The sequence below is a fragment of the Mastacembelus armatus genome, chromosome 6 (genome assembly GCF_900324485.2).
Source record: "Mastacembelus armatus chromosome 6, fMasArm1.2, whole genome shotgun sequence".
Lineage (NCBI taxonomy): Eukaryota > Metazoa > Chordata > Actinopteri > Synbranchiformes > Mastacembelidae > Mastacembelus > Mastacembelus armatus.
Window position 1 is genome coordinate 15,582,831 of NC_046638.1, and position 16,000 is coordinate 15,598,830.

At 40.3% G+C, this 16,000-nt stretch overlaps 2 protein-coding genes across 5 annotated transcripts in view; both read right to left on the minus strand.

The window, feature by feature from the left end:
- Positions 1–5,170, minus strand: part of hipk3a (homeodomain interacting protein kinase 3a) — a 29,546-nt gene extending 24,376 nt beyond the window's left edge. For all 3 annotated transcript variants that reach the window (XM_026310457.1, XM_026310458.1, XM_026310456.1), the window contains exons 1-4: positions 4,802–5,170; positions 988–2,027; positions 636–827; positions 349–530 (exon numbers count right to left, since the gene is read on the minus strand). In XM_026310457.1, coding sequence (XP_026166242.1) covers positions 349–530; positions 636–827; positions 988–2,025 — 1,412 coding nt within the window. In that variant the 5' untranslated portion in view covers positions 2,026–2,027; positions 4,802–5,170. The remainder of the gene's footprint in view (positions 1–348; positions 531–635; positions 828–987; positions 2,028–4,801) is intronic.
- Positions 5,171–7,484: 2,314 nt separating this feature from the next.
- tcp11l1 (t-complex 11, testis-specific-like 1) lies at positions 7,485–15,807 on the minus strand. Of its 2 annotated transcripts, XM_026312107.1 has the most exons (10): positions 15,536–15,807; positions 15,068–15,217; positions 12,464–12,596; positions 12,242–12,362; positions 11,819–12,039; positions 11,380–11,516; positions 10,447–10,625; positions 10,077–10,258; positions 8,967–9,139; positions 7,485–8,839 (listed from the first exon to the last, which is right to left on the minus strand). In XM_026312107.1, the coding sequence occupies exons 2-10, from the start codon at positions 15,207–15,209 to the stop codon at positions 8,607–8,609; spliced, it is 1,521 nt and encodes a 506-aa protein (XP_026167892.1). In that variant the 5' UTR covers positions 15,210–15,217; positions 15,536–15,807; the 3' UTR covers positions 7,485–8,606. The 2 variants fall into 2 exon arrangements, with proteins under 2 accessions (XP_026167892.1, XP_026167893.1); XM_026312108.2 differs by lacking the exons at positions 15,068–15,217; positions 15,536–15,807 and adding an exon at positions 12,931–14,599.
- Between the last annotated feature and the right edge of the window lie 193 nt (positions 15,808–16,000).

Sequence of the window (16,000 nt, forward strand, 5' to 3'; positions counted from 1 at the left end):
GAAAGGACAACAGCTAGTTTAATTTGGGCATGCATTTTTCAGTCTTGTGTACAAAAAGGAGGGGGAATCTAACAGGTTAAAACAAAACTGACAACTCTTCAGTATATATTTCAGTTCCTCTGTGTGGGCTGTTGTTTCTGTGTCAATGGTATAATGTGACTTAGGATCTGTCTTAAACAGCTGAAATACCCACCCAGTCAACTATTAACTGTTTTATTAACTCTCACTTACAGTGCTTTTAAGGTGAATGAGAGAAAAAAAATACATTGATGCAATGCTGATTCTAACGGTTTCATCTTAGTGAATGATTATTTAGCCAGAAATTCATCTGGTGGTAAAGGTCCTCACCTGTAGTATCTGGACTGCAGGTAAGTGGAGCAGACAGCCTTGGAGATATGGCTTGCTGAGCCAAAGTCAATGACCTTGACTCTGTAGGGCTGCCTGGATGGGTCCACCAGCATGATGTTTTCTGGCTTCAGGTCAGCATGGATCAAGCCCAGAGACTTCAGCTTCTTTAAGGCTGTTGCCACCTGCAAGATTGACATAAATCACAGGTTACCCAGAAAGCTCAGAAAATAACATGTGTTTTGGCTGTGTTTTGTACATGTGTATAATTGTGACCATGGCCACTTTACCTGCTGCAAAATAGGCCTGATGATTTTGAGTGGCAGTGGGCTGAACTTGTTTTGTTTAAGGAAGTCATAGAGGTTTTGCTCCAGCATTTCAAACACCAGACAAGTGTGGCTGCGGTGCTGAAAGCACTCTAGAGCACGCACTACATTGTGATCATCTGCATTCTCGCTGCTTAGCCGGGCCAGGATCTCCACCTGAAATTTCAGCAAAAAGGAAGTAAAATAACAGAGGATTAGTTCAGACCAAGTGTTAAAGACGACAACTAGGCCAGCCAATGCTTTAGTTAACTTCATCTAAAATACTGATAATGATACATTTCCTTTACTCGCTTCACAGGACCATGCTAATTCTCACCTCAATCTGTCCCTGACGTGCATAGGATGGGTGGTTCTTCAGTATTTTGACAGCCACCACTTCATTTGTTCCCCTCTTCCAGCATTTCACCACCTGACCGAAGGTACCACGACCCAAAAACTCCATGACCTCGTAGCTGTTCTTCAAGGAACAGAGAACCTCGTGCTGAACTAACTGATAGTCCCCATCTTCTGATGCAGTCCTAGTAACGGTAGCTCCTGCCACTGTCTCAGTACTTCCAGTAGGCCTGATTTCAGTCCCATCCGCCCCGCTTCCCATGCCCGTTACTCCATCAACCCTGTTGTGTTGAGTAGGCAGGGTCGCTCCACCCCCTACTCTGATAGTGTCTGCATTGTTCCCAGTGCTAGTGTGCAACATGGCCACAGGGGGAGGAAGTGAAGGTTTTGTAGACACCTCCTCCACTATCTGCATGGTTCCAAAGCAGTTGTCCCACAGTTGTTCTCCACTTTCAGTTGCCTTCTGTTCACATCTCTGAGTGGCACCTGTGTCTACAAGGTTGACGTACCCCCCTCTTGCTTGTACCCTTTTGTTTCTGCTTCCTCCCTCCTCTGTTCTGATACAGGCCCTCCTCAGTAGCCCACAGTCCAAGCCTCCTCCTGATGGCGTTCCAGCACTGTCACTCTGAAGCCTTACTTTCTGTTGGCCTCTGTCTTGGCAAAGAAACACCTGATCCTGGATCCCAGCTGGACCTTCTCCTTGTTGCTGCCACCTCACCTCTGTCTGTAACCCCACCGTCTCCAATGCCCACTCCTCCCTTTCTTCAGGCTGTACTCCCCTGTGCCGTCTTCCTGAACCAGCACCGGCTGAGGACGGGATAATGTTGTTGGGATAGGCAATACCGTAATTGACTCCAATCACGTAGGTCTTGGGCAGATTTCGGTGCTGAAAGGCCCTGCTGGTGTTATTACTGTGGTGAGCTTCACCTTTGTGTCTGCTGGTACTGCTGCTGCTGGTTCCTAAGGCACTTGTTTGAACTGAGTGCAGGTGTGATGGGTAGACCAAGACTTGTGAGGCCATACCTAAAAACAGGAGATAAATAAAAACCATTTGCATTATTTAATAAAGTTATAGCAAAACTGACTGGTTTTTAGGTGTTATGCTTTATCTATTTTAATAATTAACATGTTAAGATAGCCTATGCTGACATGTAAATATTAAAATGACACGCTCCAAGTTCAGGTTAAAAACAAACATTGAATAATTCTGTATACTGAGAAATTAACTGAATAAATGTAATGTAGCACCTTCTCTATCATCATCATCCTGAGCAAGGCTAGAGTCTAAATAAAGCAGTCATAAAAGCTCCCAAAGCAAATACACATCTAAGGCATCATGTCACCCTTACAGGAAAGGGGAACTGGTTAAGTGTAACAGGAGATGGGGGAAGCCCGCTGCATCGCTGGCCTGTCCCTGCACGCTCGACTGGAGGTCAGTTTCACACAAAGTAGAACCACAAAGCGAGCAGCACCCCAGAGGGAAATAATATATCATGAAGTATGACGAGTGTTCTGTAACTATGACATTTCACAGACCTACCTATCACTCTGAAACAACTGTTGACTGTTTTCAGTAATGGATAAACCTGTGTGTCAAGAAAGCTACTAAAATACTGTTTTATGAACCATGCACATCTGTATTGTTATTGCTAGTGCATGTGATGATCACCAAACAATAGCCTCAATTTAATACACTTCAAACTAAAATCTGAGTTTAATCAAATGCTCAAGAACATGCAACTCTACGCATGAGAAAGACAGTTTATCAACTCCCTCTAAATTTTTCTGTAAACACAAATGGAGAAATAATTAAATTCCTTCAATATATTGCATATAGAATTTTTGAAGATATTGCCTCATATGTCTACATCAGCTTTTACACACTATCCACAAGAAGTTGCTCTGGCTGATATCCAATTTGTGACTTAGCAAATCCATACAAAGTTGTTCTGAGTGATAACCTTTATCCTATGATGAAACAGTCCTAACCTAATGGGAACCTAATGGGAGAGGTCTATTCCAATTTCATGAATCATATACTGTGACTTTCAGAATCACCACATCTTAACCCACCAACTTACTAGGAAATTTTATGTGGGGTTTGCCTTGAACTTGCCACCCATTTGTAAGTTCTGTAAATGTGCACACAATCATCAGATAAAAAAAATGTAATTGTAATTGTAATGTAAAATGTTTTTTTCCACTGCTTGCAGATTTAATAGCATCTGCTTAGTCTGTTAATAGTAAATGAAGAGGTCATAGACCTCATAGACATACAATTTCACAATCTAAACTATTTAAAACAATATTTTAGATTTGTAGTTTTTTTTTTTCTAGGAACATTCATTTCTTTGCAATAAGTCAACACCAGTCAACCCAGAAAACAGGCAGAGGCCAAGCCTGTCAGCAACACTTCCTGAATATTTCCAAACAGAGGCTTAGATTGTGTCTGACTGGGTTTACATTCACATCCAAGTGATTCCAGCTTTAAGGCTACATCACACATTATACAAACACAGTTAGGAAGTTGGTTGTCTTATGCATAAAGTTTTGTTCTACAAGAAAGGCCTGTTGACAGGCAGTGACCTTACTAACTGCTGAAGCTGCCATACACAGGCTCAGACAAGCACAGGGGTGTGCCTCAACATCAGCATTACAACACGCTTCACTTCTTATGACTAGTAGGGCTGGTGATTTTAACAGACTCACTGCTAACAGAGGTCATTAACCACTGTTGGGGTGAAATCTTTGTCAACCATAGAATAAAGTCAAACCTTGGCATCTGTGAAAATATACAGATAACCAATCTCATAAGAACACTATTACTCAAAGCGCAAAACTGAGCTGACTACTACTGCACTAAGTGGTAAATATATATGGAAGAGCTTTGCTGGTCACAACTTCCAAACATCAGTGGCTGTAATTAAGATTCTTGGAGTATTACAGAAAGTTAAAAGTAGTCTTTCAATGATAAGTAAAGATCAACATATTTATCATCAAAACCAAATTTTTTCATTCACCATCCAGAGCTGCAAGTCTAACTCATACTGTCATGCAACTATTTGCCTCTATGTACGTCTTCCAATGTGACATAGCCACGGGTCTGAGGGGCACTGGCACATACACTGATACCTCCTGCTCTACCTCTCACTGCCAAACTGGGCAGCCTGATATCGCACAGCGCAACAAGATCCAAGCCTGAAATGGAGAGCTATGGCATAGAGGTGTGTCTGTGTATTTGTGTGCGTTTGCGGTGTATTTCATAGTTGTGAAAGAATGCCAGCTGTTCATGCAATTTGTTACTGATCAATCCTGGAGACAGTTAACATATGAGAGGGGTGGTGCGAGTGTTACTGTGTGAGTACGTGTGTGCTTGGGGGAAGGGCAACACAAGCCCAGACACCTGTTGAAAATTATATTTTAAGTGTCAGACTGATAAATAATGGGTGTGTTTTGGGTTAGGTAATCATTTAATGTAGATTCATTAACCAAACCAGGCGACGTGCACGTAACGGGAGACCTGCCCTAAAAACTCACAAAGTTCACAGCTAAAAGTTTCTCAAAATCTACCTTTAACATAAGTAAGTTACTTCTCTTCATACGCCCTCGGACAACAACACTTTAGCGTCCGCTCCAACTAACTAACTAGCTTTCTCTGCTAACACGTACTTAGGCAACAGGCTAGCTTAACAGTTAGCAAAGTAGCTAGCTACTAGCGAAGTCCTTTCAACGTTAAAATGATAAAACAGACAACACACCAGGCGTGATAAATACAGTGTAGTCGTCAGTTCACTTACCTTCAGTAAAACCAGTCAATCGTACCACCCAGAGCGTCAAAGAACAGGCTAGCGACGACGACCCGCACCGCGATCAAATCCTGCATCGATGCTGCTGCTGTTGCTGCTGCCATCTTGTTCAACGACGAGGAGACCGAGCGACTTTTCACACATTTGAGGCTCCAAATAACAAAAACAACTAGCTCTTACTAAAGCCAGTCGTCACCCATGGTTTCGACAACCGTCCCAGGCTTCACCAAATGTGGCTCTTGTGTGTACTCAAGACGAGAAGTCCTTGTTTCTAAACTTTTGCATGTTAGTAGCCCAGGCTACTGGCAGAGGGCTCTCGACCGCTAGTTGCTGCTGCTGCTGCTCCGGCAGCTTGTTGCTTCTCCCCCGCCTGTGTGAACTCCCCGAGGGGAGGAGAGAGAGGGGAGGTGCTGCGCCTATGGGTGTCATATTAAACATGATATTACTTTCAAGGTATTAGAAATAAAAAGTTTCATAATATGTTCTAACTTTTATGTTTTTTTTTCTGTTAGCCTATCAATAACATAACATGTATCTAGTTATCGTATATATAGCTGGATTATCAACGAAGATGGGCAATAATACAGTTCTGAGTTATTTGTACTTTTTGTATTTGTATTTTCATTTTTTGAAACTTTATGCTTTGAAATAATACCCAGCAGTATATGAAGTACTAAAATTATATTAGTATAATTAGCCCCACCTTTACCAACTGCATCATTGAAGGGAAAAACGCAATAGCGTATGAGTAAACAATCCAACAATATATATTTATGTGAAATGTGCTACTGAGTACATTTGGTACAGCCATGGCTGCTCATACTTCTGTATGTTTACAAAGTAAATGAAATGCAGACCTCTACTTGTAATATATTATTATACTGTGGTATTTAACCATTTACTTAAGTAAAGGATCTGAGTACTGCTGATTTTATTATTGCAAATTCATGTGTGAATTTACATTACAAGTATAATATCACCTCAGGAGGAATTTACATGATTATTTTCTTATCTTTCTCCATATTCAATGGGTGTGTTTTTAGATGCCTGGTTCTAAAATGATTATCAAATGAGCAATTATGCCATTGCCCTTAAACCACACACACAAGTCAGACTCATAAACAAACCAAAGCAAGGTCACAGTGACATGCCAAAGGCAGCTATTCACTAATCTCACAGACAAAACTAGTTTGTAGGATAAAGTAAGATGAAAACATAATCATAATTAGTTTTTACTTAAGTAAATGCCATTGTTTTTTAGGATAGGACTGCAGAGCAAAAGGCCAAATTCAAATGCAAAATGTCTTTACAAATATGCCTAGACACTTCTTATCTGCCTTGTTGTCTTATCATGTTGTTGCATTTATAGGGCTGTCTTGGCAGACATTTTTAAGTGCATTCACAAACAGAAAAAAAAAAAATCCTTTACATAGTGAGTACAGTGATCCAAGACTTCATTCTTGCAACCGTGTGTTGTTGCCAATAAAACTCAGTCCTTTAAAACTCTACCAGTGTGGAGTAGAGTGCACTAACAACAATTTCCTGCTCTGGTTGTTAAGTGTTGCTATGCAGTAGTTTAACATTGAGTTTCTATTATGAATTCAACTCGTGGCTATATCAGGTTGTTAATTTGAGCTCTGGCTCCACCTACCTTCTCATCTGTGTAATCCAAGCAAGGACATGATTATTTTATGTTATTCTAGGTGGTTTCACGTAATGCTCAGAATGGACTGGAATGTCACACCAACGCTTAAGTCACCACAAAATTACCTCTGATGAAGAAGTGGTTACAATATAAGGTTACACAAACACCACCATCTAGTCATTTATTTAAAAAAGCTATTTGATGAAAAACTGCATTAGTATCACCGGCACTCTCGAACATCTCTCAAGACAAAACCCTACTTTAAAATGAAAAAAGAAGAATCTGCTGTGTGTGGCAAACAATGCTTTATTGGCATGTTGGATGAACATTCAAAGATGTCAATGAAGAAAGTGAAGAAATGTTTGCAGCCATTTTAATTAATTAAAACTAGCAGGAAAAAAATGTCAATACAAGTGCAAAGAAACATGTTTTTCAAAGGGAAATATTCCACATATCTTATAAACCATCCGAAATGTTATAAATAAGTTAACTCAATTAATAAAACTAAGTAAGAATGTAACGATTAACTGTTTACATTGGTCCATAACACTAGTCTGGCCTTCCTTTAGTACAGTTTATTCTGGTCTGACTAGGTTCCTAGCTGTGGAGCATCCTGTATGTGTACATACAGTGGATATAAAGAGTCTATACACCCTTTATGTTGTGTTTCTGTGTGACAGTAAAAGTAAAGTAAAAATTCTTGAATAGTCCACGAACCAGTACAAAGACCCAGCCCCTCAGGTCAAAGGTCACCAGAGTTTTAAGCTATGACTTGTTAAATATTTGGCTGAACATTTTGAGAAAAACATTAATTTACTTCCTTGCTGCTCTTTAGATGGGGATAGCAAATCTGATAAGGCCAAATAACAACTAGCTGATATTAAACTCCCCAAAAAATGTAAAACAACTGTAAGACATAAATGGTGTAGAGTCTTTGTATCCATTGTCTCTGTATCTTTTATAAATGCAGTGTAAAAGACAGCATGCAATCATTTGTTGTGTTGTTGATACTCTTTTTTTTTTTTTCTCTTTTGTGTGCTATACATTTGCTTAACCATTCTGATTAAACCATGTCAGTAGCACCAAGTTTGGTTTGTCAAGTACCAAAATCTGTTACTGAATACTTAGCTAAGATTCTTATTTATTATATGTCTGAGATTAGGGATTCAGTCATGGCCAAACATTCTAATAGCCATGCATAGTTGGTCCTATTTTCTTCAGTCTAAAAAAGCCCTTTATTGATGGGAGATGATATTCAGGCAGACAGTCATATTCTGTGGGAGGTAAGATTTGTTTAGAGACTGTTTGACGACATGGGTAACTCCTTTCAAATACATTCTCTGTAAAATTGTGGTTGTGAAATGAATCTGCACTTTACTCTGAGATGCTGCTGAGCAATCAAAGCTTCATTCACTACTGCTGAAGTAGCTTGGAAAGTGAACACGTGTTTTCCTGTGCATCTAAGATCCCATGTAAGATGAGCCATAAAAATTATTTTTGTACAGATAAAACATTAACACCAATTATTGAAAGTTTTCTCTCCTTACATGGATGGTGCCCACATGCCTGGACATCATCTCCTAACAGGTTGGAGCTTTCCAAAATACTGGAAGAGTTAGGAGCATTTCCTCCTGGTTTAGTAATACTGAAAAAGTCTTTCTAGGCAATAAAGCAGGACCAATTATGCTTTATTCTGTTAACTGCTGACAAGTGAGGACTGATTTCCTACTTGATTAAATAACTTGACGCTTTTGTTGATTTAATCTTTCATTATTTATGTTTCGTCAATTTCATATTGTAACTAGTGTCAGTTTTTTGTGGGATGAAAAATATTCATACTCTACAAAGTATGGTAAATGTAACCCTAAGCTATTTGAGTATCAGACTGCTCTGGATGATACCCACAAGATTATGTAAGATGACTATTTGTGAGGTCACTATAATGAGGCCTGAGATTGATATAATAAGCAACACTGTGAGTTTATGCAACTAAGATGGTAGCCAGTATTTTTTGATTATGTCAGTCAGAGGTGCACACTCTGGGATGCTGGCTTTATTTACTGATTATAAATCAGCTTCCTAAACTCTCTTCTCTAAATCTTAACCATTACTAGTGAAGGGAAACTAGAAAACTACAGACCACTCTCCGCATTACTTTTCCTCCATCTCTGTGCCTGAACTTTCCCTTGCTGTCACTATTTTCTGAAGAATCTTTTGGTAGAATGGGGAGAAAACCAGCTTGTTGAAGTTGACAAGGTAGCTAAAGCGAACTGCAAGATCCTTTAGCTCCGTGCTGACTGGAGCCAGACCTCCAGGCAGAGGTGGAGGGGTCTTATGTTGACTGGACTCCAGGTAAGCCAGGAGGTAGGTCTGGACCCGAGCATCTGCCAAAACAGGAATTCTCTGTCAGTGCCAAATTAATATATACCTGAACTACACAGTCACAGTAGCTTAACCACGTGGCTGGTTAAGCTACTAACCCTTAGTCATCATAGCTGTCAATGTTCTTACCCATCAGCTTGCGAACTGTGTTGTCTGGCTGGATGGTGGCTAAGACTTGTCCCTTCAGGGTGCTCCTTCGGTCAGCAGAGAATGGCGAATAACCATGTTGGCTCAAACACTGACTCAGCTCAACACACAGTTTCTCCCCAATGTTTGCTAAGGCCTCCTGTGCACTGAAAGACCTTAGGAAAATTAAGAGGAATTATTTAATTATGTAATGTAGAAAAAAAAAAAAAAAGCTACAAGTTATGAAACTTCAGATTTGTAAACTACATTTAAAATGTATGTTGCATTGCCCATTAAAGATGAATTCAAAATGTTTGGACTACTTGAGGTATATCAACACATTCAGCAAACCCAAAACAACATCACCATGCTTTTGGTGTTGTATTTGTCTCTGCTTAACTGACATCTTTCCAATATTTGCTCTGTTTTTATCTCAGTCAACTACTAAATGCTCCACTTCATTTATCCAGCCAGCTGCACACACTTTGTCTGCCTGCTGACAAACCTTTCTTGAGTAAAAACAGCTGCCTGCTCTGGTTTGGAAAAAGGTTTATAAAAGTAGAGACTGTGAGAAACACAACGTGTGTGTTTTAATTAGCTAGGACTTCACTACAAGCAAACATCTTTGCATTATATCCAGTCACATGAGCCACCAATAATATAAAAATATTTATGACTGCAGCTTTAAAGATCTTAACAAAATGATTCCTAATAACCATTTTCGGAAACCCACACATGCTCAAAAAATATAATCTGATGTTTTTTTTATTTGAAACAATACATATATTTATATATACAGTAAATTGTAAAATCAAAGAAAGGTTGACATGTGACAGAAGATGGTTGTGTTCAAACCAGGGGCAGTTAATTAAACCAGGAAATTCATTTTTATGTTATTTAAGGTTAAAAATGCCTAATTAAATGGCTCATCACAATCAAGCCTCTATATCGTTGCATTTATCTGCCATTGATTATTTGCTTGGAGATCTCAACATTTAAGGAATGCTTCAAACCAGTGAGTCGGAGTACCATGTAATACAACCAACAAAGCTGTCTAGTTTAGCTTTATTTAATATATGTGTGACTGTTTGCAAATGACGTATTTCTACTCACGGTGCACGCATGTCTGCAAGCAAGATGTTGACAGTGTTTTTAAGAGTTTCCATCAGCCCCGGCAGGCCTGAGATGGCCTCTCCTGTCGTAGTGTAGACGATAAGGAGAACAGAGGACACTAAAACTAACCGATCAGTCTCCTGCTGCATTTGCTGGAACCGAACCTGATCCATCAACACTGTCTGTACAGGTGAGAGGAAGAGGAATACAGTTTATGGTGTAAAAAGGCAAACACAACACACTAAACTTAAAAAATATGACAAGGAAAATAACACATTTACAACAATATATCCTCAATTACCCTTTGGGGTTTAGTAAAATTTATCTCATCATTTAAAAAAAACTAACAGAGACTCCATGACCTCTGTACCTCTGGGAAGGGGTCTGAGGCATGGTCCCACTTCAACAGGCGTAGATAGGCATGATTATGGACATTGAGGGGGTAGAGTGGGGAAGGGTCAGATGAGGCTGCTGTACAATCATCCGTCCCAGCCTCTCTCAGACATTTCATTGTTTCCTCAAGCCACTTCTCAGTGTAGTCTAAGGCATCTAAAGAACAAAGGCTCATATTATTATTCCATTACTTACTACGTATTAGTGAGATCTTGTTGTTTTTCCAGTTGATCATTGTTTAACTAACCCATTTTTGAACACTGCTAGAGGTTCTGCTTATTTTGCCTACTGTATGAAATATTAAGTCAACAAGACTGTACTGCACACTTGCTGCCTGCAGCAATTACGTTCACTACTGCTTAACATTTAAGTTGTTTTTTTGATTATTCAGTTCATTGCTTTGTCTGTAACATGTCTGATGGTGAAATAAAAAATCTATAATAAAATCATTCTTAAATAACTTTGGTAGAAATTTTTAGTAATGTATGATAAAAAAAAAATCAAAGAAATGTATGTATCTTAATTAAAGCTGTGTTAATAGATTTTTTGTTGCTACCTAACAAATGTAATGCAATCCAACATTTACTCTCCGTCTAGCTCTTGCCACGGTTATTTTTGATGAAAATATCTGGCTCTTCAGCTGCTTAATGCTCTACTATGCTCACTAGCCAGGTGCTAACTTTATCTTTCTGTCATTTGGTGCTTGACAGGCACTGTGCAGTAAGTTTATCAGAGCACGCAGCAAATAAGACTGATAAGTGCTGAGTATGTAGTAAAGAAAATCAAAACAAAAAACCAAAATGAGCCTAAATGAGGCTAAAACATCCTATGGAGATGTGAGAAACACTGCTTGCAAAACACAGCTTGGTTACTGTTCTGCGTTACAAATCATTTAATGGAGTCTCCTTACTAGGTTGTAGCTCCAGAAATTCCTGGAACTTGTTCCTTTCATATTCAACAGACTGCTGCATCAGATGAGGCCTGATGCTGCTCACGGCAAAATTAGCCATGTCAACCTTCATCAGATCCAGAACAGAGAATATCGCCCTAAAGACACAGAAACATTAAGATAGAAGGAAACTGGAGAAAAATAATGAAATTGTACCATCTAAAACTATCTAAACACCCCACTGTGCCACACTTTAACTTTCAACTACTTCATATTAAGCATGCATTAAGAGTGGGGACTTGCTGTTGTCCCCTCTTACCATCTGCTAAGTTAACATCACTTCAAAGCAGGGTGACTTTTGCACTGCAATGAACTGGAATGAAATTACACACTCTAAAAATAAACCCAGGCCTGGAACATGCAGAGCTTATCATAGCCCCTCTCTTGTCTCTTGGCTTACTTGAGCAGAGGCACAATATCAGTGATCTCCTTTAGTTTATTGATGTCTTCATCTCTGCAGGGGGCACACAGTGAGCCCATTATCCCAACGATGAACTGGGACAGTCGACTAATGTCGAGAGCTCCGTTCTCAGCCTGCTGCTGGATTAGAGGCAGATCAAGAACCTCCTCAATACGGGAGCGCAGACGACCATGGCCCGGGAGCAAGAAAGACAACAGTGTCTGGATGAGCAGAGAAAACAGGATGATTAAAGACAAACAGGAAAGGAAAGCCAGAATGACAGAGTGTAAGCAGGGATGAATGAGGGACGGACATATCGGGATATGGATGGAAATGTCCAACTATGACCAGACCTCACTTTCTCAGTGCTGCACTAATCAGACCAGTTTATTTTCTCAATAAAATAAAAACCTCCTTCTCCACCTCTTTTATCTCTGCAAGTAGTTTGATGGCATGTCCATATGATGGCGGGTCCTCCTTCAACTGTGCCTCCAAGCAATCCCAGAATGCTTTGTGCATAATCTCCTTCATTCTGCGCTCCCAGCTGTACAGGAGCAAAGGATCCACTGTTACTTTTACAGAAGCAAAAAAAAAAAAAAAAACCCAAGAAAGACAAGCTGTTACAGCATCAAAGCAAATTCTCACCTTCCTTCAGGAAGCTCTGTGGGTTTAACTTGGAAAGCCTGATTGACCATTATTTCATGAGCCAGAGCCATGTTTGTGACTCCTTTAGCGGTCTCCATCAGCTCCTCCACAGAGACAAATCTGGGAGGGCTGGCTGTGAAGGAGGGAAAATCCATACTTTCATTTCAACAAAACTACACATCAGTCTACACTTTAAAAAGCTAGAAACCTGAAGTTTCTTTTAGTTGAAGGAAAAAAACAGTTGCTCCACTGCCAACAAACTGGATTTGAACTCACTTTGCAAACAGAGTGCAGGTAAGCCAGGAGTAGGTTTAGGGTGGATGTAAAGCTAACAGATACATACCAAAGACACAATGTGTTAATCCTGCTGTCAGTACCCACAAAGCACGCTCTTCAGCATACCTGCCTTAAAGCAAAGTCTTCATTCTCATGCCTCCAGTATAATCCAATTTATAACTTGGATTTACTTGAACAAGAAATTGGTTTTCCAAGCACATCTGTATTGTCTTCATATGACAAATAAAAAGTCAAAATGGTAAACACAAGGACAATGAGATGATAACACAGCTACAAATGTACACCTCATTTGGGTTAAGATGAAGAAGCTGTGTAGACAGGAAGGTTCACTTGTGAGGATGGTATTTTTACAAAAACTAGAACATTCATGTTTCTTCCTCCTGTACCAAAACAGACGTGTTGAATTTCCCATCTAAATCTATAACTGTGTTAATAAAATCTGCTTAAGAGAGACAGGAGCTGAGTCAGTCATTAGATACCAACAGCACTGTAAGTTCAGGGTCTGTATTTATGAAGTGCTTCAGAATAACTACCTAAGAACTGTGCTGAGTGTTAACCTATGACTAAAAACACTCCTACCTCAGAACAGAACTTTATTTAAAGTTATTTATGAAGCCTCTTACTCTCACTTTGAGCAAGAAGAACTACTCCTTGGAAAGCATGACATCACTGTTGCACTTAGCATTTATGACAAAGTGCAAATTACAGGGACTTATTGTAGGTTTGTAAAAAGTTGAGGTTTGCAGATTTAGAGAATGGAAAACTGAAATGTTGAAATCCATGCCTCTTTTCAACTGATGGCTTTAGATATACAGTCAAAAACCATGGTAACAGAAGATAACACTATTAAAAAGAGCTTTAGTAATATGCTTTAAACCAATTCCCTGTAGAAGACTGGAGGTTTATTGAAAAGGCCACTCAATGTGACTCAGCTGCATGAAATTCCCTACAATCAAGCTTTGTGTCCAACAAGAACATGATTATTTCCAAATAAAGGTTTTAGTCTGCTCTCACTGAGGACCCTGGAGTCATGGGTGGGTGCAGGCCATTTGACCACTGTTCACATAGCTAACTTTTAGGAATGGTTATTATAAAAGTTAGGTTTTTGGTTCATCTGAGTGTCCCCGTTGGAGCTTGGGGCAATTTTAATGTGTGTGCCATCAACAACTCTAGCAACGAATCTATGGATTTTCTGTGGTGTGGTTAGAGCCATCAAAGTTTGATTTATTATGGCTGAAATTATTGGTTGTATCAAATCATCACTTTTGCACGGCTACACCTTACCTGTTAAAAATAACTCAACATTTTAATGAGCTTGGTTTATGTGGAGGCAGCATGTGTTTTTTTTTGTTTTTTTTTGATGGACCAATTTCATCCCACACAAGAACTGTCATAGAAGCATTTAATTTGTATCCAAACAATATCTTTTCATGAGCTCAGTGTCATTACGTGTTAGCCAGATACCTCGCCTCCATCAGAATCTGCACATATCTCTGTCTGAATGCCAATTCCTGGCAGCTGCTGGAACTCTCGCACTTTATGGTGGACACAGCCATGATTCCTTGAGTTAGAAATGCTGATAAAATACTCTCACTTCTAGTTCTAAAACCACAGCCAAAAAAAAGCCTCATCCTGGGAATGTTGTTTTCTTGGCCAGATAATTGCAGATAACTGCGATTTCCTAATCTTGATGCTTGATAAATACCAGCCCTGTTCTAAAATGCAGTATGTTCATAAGTAGCATTAGCTTAGATGGCCCAAGTAACACAAGTCAGCAAAGGTAGACATGGCCTGAGGTCACACTAACCAGTAGGAATCAATCCATCCATCCATTCATTATCAATACCCACTTATTCGTACATAGGGTCACAGGGATCTGCTGGAGCCTATCCCAGCTCTCTTTGGGTGAAAGGCAGGGGTACACCCTGGACAGGTCACCAGTCCATCACAGGGCCACATAGAGACAAACAACCTCACACACTCACACTCACTCCTATGGGCAATTTAGAGACACCAATCAACCTGACATACATGTTTTTGGACTGTGGGAGGAAACCAGAGTACCTGGAGAAAACCCACACAAGCACAGGGAGAACACAGAAAGGCCCCTGATGGTATGTGAACCCAGGCCCTTCTTGCTGTGAGGCAAGAGTGTTAACCACCAATCCAACATGGTGCCCAAAGTAGGAACGTCCATCTCTATTTTCACCTCTAAAAGTTAAAGTTAATTGAAGAGACTTAATTCTAAACGGTTGCCCTGTGTCTTTTCTTAGTTCATATATAGTTTATAGATAGTCTGTTCCTCACCTTGTGGCATATTCCCTCTATGTGGGCTTGGAGTATTCGCCCGGACCCTCTTCCTCACTGTTTCTTCAGAAGCCCCCTGTACCCTCTCCTCTTTCGACTCCTTCTCTCCTCCACCCTCAAGGTGGTCTGCATCCTTTGGCATGCTGGAGTCTGCAGGATAACACAAGACAGGTTTAAGCTTCAATCTGCAGTGACCTCAGGTGCTTTTAGATTCTGAAATAACATGGTATGGCCACAGCATTGAAGCATCAGTGAAGGGCGTCTGTAATGTGATAGGATTGATTGGTTTACTGTACAAAGAGGAGAGATGGAGGTTTTGTTGTTGTGATGTACAGATGATGACATCACCTAGACTGTTAGTAGAGGAGGGGGAGAGGACTCTGTCAGACTGAGGCGGACAATACGACAGAGGTAGACACAACAAATATCTCGGAGTCCCGCGGCCTTATTTGCGGTAACGTTACTAACCTGGTAGTCGACAGCTCCGAGAAAAGAGACTTTTCTAACGTAGTTAGCTTTAGTCTGCGTGAACACGTCTCCCTGTCAACAACAACAGAGCCTTGTGTCACAGCTACTCCCTCATAACCCGGTCACAGCGGACCTGTCACAGACTTATTCACAACTTCACCACTGCCAGAAACCGTCTTCACCAGAAGAAAGGCACTGTCTCATCCCTAAAACCTGGAGATTATTTACGCCGCAGCCCTCCTCTGATAGGGATAGGCTACCTCTAACACCAAGCGACTCTTCCTGTTTTGGGTGGGGCTAATGTGACGCAACAGACGAGCCCCCCCCCCCCCCCCCCCCCTCTCGCAAACAGGCACACGCACACACACGCGCCTTTGTTTTTATTTCTCCTTGGGACTTTGCATTTATTTACCACAGGCACTATTTGCCAAACCCTAAACTGACTATTCAAATCACTGTACACTG